Source organism: Squalius cephalus (genome assembly GCF_949319135.1).
Source record: "Squalius cephalus genome assembly, chromosome: 17".
NCBI classification, from domain to species: Eukaryota; Metazoa; Chordata; class Actinopteri; order Cypriniformes; family Leuciscidae; genus Squalius; species Squalius cephalus.
In genome coordinates this window covers 7905491-7911791 of record NC_137138.1, presented here as the reverse complement: position 1 = coordinate 7911791, position 6301 = coordinate 7905491, and the positions used below count along the sequence as shown (strand labels likewise).

Below are 6301 nucleotides of genomic sequence, written 5' to 3'. Positions count from 1 at the left end.
ATTTAATTTTTGAAACTTTGTCCATGTTTAGCATGGGAATCCAACTCTTCAACAGTGTCAAAAACTCAGTATGCATGAAATAGCATTTCACCCCCCCTTTAAATAGCAGTATTTAATTATAACTTTGGGTGAGCTATTCCTTTAAGTATCACCACTTCTTTTAGTGTCTGCGTCATGTTGGGGGACAGTAAAGACGTTGAGGAGACCTTGAAGACGCCTAGCGCATATACAAGAAAGACGCGTCCTCCATCATAGGACAGATTTGACAGGATAAGGCAAAGCTGAACTCCTCTGCAGTCGTGATGTGAGCAGTTTGTCAGCGATAATGACGAGCATCCGCAGTACAAGAGTGTATTGGTAAAACTTGAAACGATCTGTTGATTTAACAGTAGTGATTAATTGAAGTCCATTGAACTCAGGGCAGCAATTTTCATGAAGAGGCCCAACTGACTTGAGCTCATTGAAAGGTGTATCGTGTATCTTGGCATGTACAGTTTAGATGAGTTTTAGGTGTGATTAAATTTGATAAAACGGCTCGTCATTCACATGATGTATCCTAGAGTCCTTTGACATTTTACTTTGCGTTCATAAATCAGCATTGATATTCTCAAGCAATCATTGCTTTTAGCACATAATGACCGCTGACATTGGGTAACAATTTCACTGTTTTAATGGCACTTAAAAAAAAACAATTAGCATTGCAATTCCATTAAATATAAAGCAAAAGCAATGTGTTTATATTCAACTTTTGCAGAGTATGTTCTGTCTTAATGGCAGGTCACTAAGTAATTTGTGACATAACTAGTTCAGATAATTTGCTTCACCTTACAAAATGAGTAAATGTGAGTGTTTTCTGGTGTAAAATTAGAAATTACTGTAACCAGAGTTTGCTTTGCTCATGTCGACTGATTTTATTACAAAAGTTCTTTAATACAGATAAATAAATAAAGACAATTACATTTTTCGTACATACCGTATTTTAATACTTGTGCAGTACTGCTCGCTAGATTCCAGTGTTTATTTGGGCACTTCAAAATGAAACATGCTGAACAAAACAGTGATGTGCACCAACACAAGTACATCTTTTATTTAACATCAGCCACAGATCTTACAAGTTCATTATATTAAAAAGAACAGAAGAGTCGAATGAAAAGATGAGGCAAAAAATAAATAATTTTTTAATAAGGAAAATATACAATAAGGGCCCAAAGGCTCAAACTGAAGTTAGTTTGGCAAGAGCAGGGAACAGAGAGAGAGAGTCTTATGCTCTTAAACACACATCTTCAACGCTGTTGCCCTTCATCTGCTGAAGCTCGTGGTGGCCCAGTAGCCGATATTGGAAACTAACTCGATTTACAAACTTCCCGCTCGACACCATTCTGACCACAGTGTTATCGCAGCCGACCTTCATTTGAGCTGAAGAGAGATAAGGAGAGGGTTATAAGATTCTCTGCACTCTAAATTGCACAGCACGAATGAATGATGATGCACACCAGATAAAGAGAGAATTCTCACCTGGTCCATTAAAGGAGTAGCAGAGATCTGCCATAGGGAACATCTTGGAAGTGTCCATGCCGTTTCCACCCAGAAGCTCGACAAAGTCTCCAGAACCAGCACAGCCGAGAATGGACCGCTACATAGATAAACCAGAAGTCTCAAACTCATTTTTTTTTCTAATAGTTGATATGAAGACACTGGTTTGAGTAAATGCTGTGTTTCTTGACCAGAAATCAGATGTTTGCTCACCTTGAGATCATTGTGCTGGCCGAGATTGAGCTCTCCAATCTGGATCTCCACTGGATAGATAATGGAGAAACTGCAGTTCCTGTGCTGCTGTGGAATGACCATGGTGAAACTGCCCTCTGGGGTCTGAGAAACAACATTACAAGCTACAAAAAAAGAGACAGATGGTTAACCATCAATAGCTTACATGTTAAGCTTTGAGCAGGGCTTCTGCATTAGCCGTATTGCACCTTTGAGATAAAACCAAAACTCAAGTTTTTCAAGTACATTATTACTGCAAAATGCCACGTTTAATATATATGTGTGTGTGTGTATTTCTGTGCATGTGCACTTACGGAACGGGTTGATGAGCTTGCGGAATGTTACTGTGAAGCTGCTTCCTGATTGGTGGAGTCTGAAGAACAGCATGGCGACATTCTGAGACGACCGTGTGATTGGTCGAGACACTCCGGTTTCGCAGTAATCAGAATAACGCTCGTACAGAGGGAGAGGATGGTCCTGTGAGCTGGGAAACTTCTCGCCCTTCATAACCCAGCCATCAAATACCTTCAAGATAAAAAAAAAAAAAGTTTGTATTTAACAGCATTCTGTTCATCTCATCTACTGCATTCAGTGCACTGTAAAAACATATTCTTCAAAGCTAATTAGTGGAGTACATTTTACAAGAAAATACAATTTTAGTCTTTCTACTTCAAAATAATTACCATTTCTTTGTAATAATTTGTTAAAGAGTGAAAATCGTTTCAAAGTAAATCCTACAACATTTTTATTTTTCCGTTTTAAGTTAACTGTGTTGAACTCATTTTAGTTTAGGTCAGGGGAAGTTTACATAATTCTCTTAAGTTCAACCCGACTGCATTTGCTTCAGGTCAGTTGAGTGCTAATAAATTATAATAAATTTCCACTCATTTTATGTCCATTTCATTGAACAGTAATTAATTCAGTACATTATCTTTAACAATATCCCATTTGCGGTTTTCAGTCCTATTAAACTGCATTTAATTGGCATAAACCTTGCTCAGTCTATGAAAGCTGAACTTGTACTCAGACTCTATGATGCAATTAGTTTGGAATTACTTATGCAGTTTTGCTCAATTGGATTTTTAATGATATTTTTTTAGAGTAGAATGTAATCAAGGTTGTTGGTGTACGGTTTGGCTTAAAATGACATCATGTGATCTTTCGGTGCCCTGACTTAACCTGGCTTATAATGTAGATATCCACATAAACACACCCGCTGTTCTGTATAATAAAGTAAGTGTCTGCACTACTTTACATTCCTTTTTGTGCTCAAGACTACAAAACAACATGGATGTAAGGTGTATAGGTGATGAATTGTGTGTGTGCATGTGTGAACATTTCACCTTTATGAAATCTCCTCCTCTGCAGTCGATGTTGACCGAATCATACTCAATGCTAATGATGTCACTAGGCTCGCCGATGAAAAACACAGCGCAGTTTAACTGTGGACGTTCTGCTGTAAATGTAAACTGGCCCTCTATGGCCACCATATCCAGACATCCTGAGAGACACGAAGGAAGATAAAGACAAGAAAAGGTGAAAGGGCTGTACCATATGAAAATATACACTTAGTATTTGTGATGAATAACCACAATGTGCTACCATATCAATTCAGCAGTTAAAAATGTATTTATTAAAACAAATATGAAGTCAAGACCATGAGATGTGTTTTTTTTTTTTTTTTTTTGTTTAGCAAATGAAATCCCAGAGGTTTGTCACTCACTCAGCGCTCTACGGTACACAAACTCCTCTGGTAACTCTCGCTTTAGTTCAGAGCTCAGCAAAGATAATAATCCTTCTGGGCTGATCTCATTATCCTGATAAAACAACAAGAAACAGGACATGGTAAAAAATAAGCAATATTAATACATTAAGATTGCATTTCAATCAGATGTGCTCAAGGCAATAACAATTTATTTTACCAAAAGGGTTGGAAAGAGCTCGGAAGTTTCATAAAAGGCTCTGCACATTATAAAAATAGAATAATATACATAAATATTTAATGCCAAAACATATGTGTACAGTAGAAAAGGACACTGAGGATCTATTTCTGCTTGATCCGACCCTTAAAATTACTTTCACTGGTGTCACCCAATGTAATCAGCTTGTATTAGTCACATTAAACAATATTTTTGCATTGAATCAAACCTCTCAATTTAGATGTTACCACATTAAAGAAATGTTTTGTTACCTGACAAAAATATTTTACAGCTACTCACAATGAATGGTATAATAAAAGTTGTACATGCACATCTTTATTTACAAATATTACATTATATCTTAACCTATAGCTATTATTATAATATACACACGTTATAATAAATGTTTGAGGCCAAAGTACTAATATTAAACACACATATTGAGGTCAAAGTACAGGATATACACATGAAAAGTTGTAGAAAGCTACTCTAATGATTGTGTCTGTGCGTGTGTGAGAGAGAGAGAGGTGAGCAGGTGTCAATATCTCACCTGTATGTCCAGAAAGCGCGCGTGTCCCCGGAGAGCCGTGACGCTCAACAGGAGGAAACACAGCTGTGCGCGCGAAGTGCCCGACATCTCCGTGCCGTCTGTCCGCGTGGATTCGAGCAAAAAGAGAACAATTCCGAGAGCTCCCGAGCAGACTGTTCCTTTTATACCCCCTCACACAAATCGAAGAGGGGGGGCTGCCTGTATGGATCAATTGATGTGAGTCCGCGAGCTCGAGTGAGTGTGTGTGTGAGTGAGTGAGCTGAGAGAGCGCATGACAGACGCCTAGTCTTTATTCTAGTTTTCCCTGTACTAATTGAATAGACTAGTACAAAGACTTAAGAAACTATTTATTTATTTATTTTTAATTGTAGGCATACTAATAAAATGCACACACAAAAAAACTATAAAGGCACTTACACTAGTAAAATAACAACTGTAGCAAGCTAAGAAATGTACAAATTGTGATTTTCCCATTTCCTCTAATAAGTAATAATATATAGAATATGCTGTGATTATTAACTGTTTTCTAGTCACTATTAGAATACATACTAGTAGGATGTGAATAACAATTAAAAAGAGAGACATAAAAAAAATAGATGTTTTACCATTTTTGTGGTAAAATTATACAAATATGGGTGTGTGTATATTACACATATGTATGAATAATATTTAAAAATAAGTACTATTAACAAAACATCTACATTTTTTATTATTATTTTAAACATATAGGCTACATTATATAATATATTTAAATATACATTCACGTTAAAATATCCTTGCAGCTTAAAAGACTCCTGTGCACATCTGCACCTAAACAAACCCTATGTCTTTTTTCTTTGAGAATTATTTTCATCTATAATGAAAAATGGAAAAAATCTAGAAACCTAGTGGGAGGATGGTAAGGTGGACTGATTGAAGTAATGAATGTCACAAACAGTGAGTCAGTGAGGTATGATTGGGTGCTTTAAAAGAATTGTTCATCTAAAAAAGAAAATTCTGTCACTCACCATCATGTCGTTTCATACTTGTATGATTTGCCATCCTCTGTGCAAAAAAAAAAAAAAAAAAAAAAAAAAAACGCAATGTGAAGTGTTTTTAACATGTTTCTTTTTGTGTTATACCGTCACAACATGAACAACATGAATGTGAGTAAATAATAACAGAATTTTTTTTCTCTTTTTACTTTTGGGTAAACTAACCTTTTAACATTTATTCATTATAATATAATGAGGCAGGTGAACTTTTCACTAGCAAATTAATACTACGGCCCACTAATTGTCTCAGACTGGTGTTATTTTCTCACACCTGCAGTGAAGCAACAGTGTCAGGTGAGCTGAATAACAGTGCTTCACCGCAGTAAATCAGATGTTTACTGCTCTTAAACCTAATTGCTCTCAGCTTAAAGGTCTTTGAGAATTAGTCACTAAAAGTCACCTCGGGTGAAAACCCAATCAGAATGTGTGTGTGTTTGAGGGTGTTCCTTGAAAAACTAAATAATGTCTCAAAAGATATCTGTAAAGGGCTGTTTTAGTAATTAGCTCAAAGTAAGCAGAAGGTTCCAACCACAATATAAAGATTTAATGCAGTGATATCATGCCTTTTTATTAGCTGTTTAGTGTCGTGACCATTTTTCACCCTCTCTCTAAGCGGTCTGTTTAAGAAACGCCCCCTTTGTGTATAAAAATGAGTAATAGCACTGATCGCTGTGCTTGAGTTTGGTTCTCATACAGCACCATGCATTATCTGTGTGGCATCAGATAATTGTGGAAAAGTATAAATGAGTCATTTTTGCTGTAGTTCAGTAACTGCTCTTGTTGGACAAAGGAGGAAGATTTAAGTTCCAAGAGTTGCAGTGTGAATGTAGCTCTATTATCTCATGATCTGACCCTTAAAAAATTATGTTCATTCAGGTCTTTTAAGTAATATTTTTCACGTGACTTTTTGTTGTTGTTGCATAATGTAAAACGCGCCTTGAATGTGTACTGAGGTTTTTGAAGGGCTTTCTAATATACTGCAATGAAACCAACCTCTAGCTGTTTGTGTTTGTCCTTACCCAGTGTGTACTACC

General features: G+C 36.4%; 1 protein-coding gene across 1 annotated transcript; it reads right to left on the bottom strand.

The window, feature by feature from the left end:
- Positions 1 to 653: 653 nt before the first annotated feature.
- crhbp (corticotropin releasing hormone binding protein) lies at positions 654 to 4544 on the bottom strand. The gene is made up of 7 exons (XM_079846708.1): positions 4234 to 4544; positions 3488 to 3581; positions 3108 to 3265; positions 2079 to 2289; positions 1747 to 1889; positions 1516 to 1633; positions 654 to 1416 (listed from the first exon to the last, which is right to left on the bottom strand). Exons 1-7 carry the CDS (start codon positions 4318 to 4320, stop codon positions 1262 to 1264), a joined length of 966 nt encoding a protein of 321 aa, XP_079702834.1. The 5' UTR covers positions 4321 to 4544; the 3' UTR covers positions 654 to 1261.
- Between the last annotated feature and the right edge of the window lie 1757 nt (positions 4545 to 6301).

Bases quoted from the DNA above. Each gene is read 5' to 3' on its own strand.
- crhbp (XM_079846708.1), bottom strand. From the start codon at position 4,320: ATGTCGGGCACTTCGCGCGCACAGCTGTGTTTCCTCCTGTTGAGCGTC. The intron at 2,290-3,107 runs GTGAAATGTTCA...TTTATCTTGAAG, and splicing joins GAGGAGGAGATTTCATAAAG to GTATTTGATGGCTGGGTTAT. The intron at 1,890-2,078 runs GTAAGTGCACAT...CTTTTTTTGTAG, and splicing joins CAAGCTCATCAACCCGTTCC to CTTGTAATGTTGTTTCTCAG.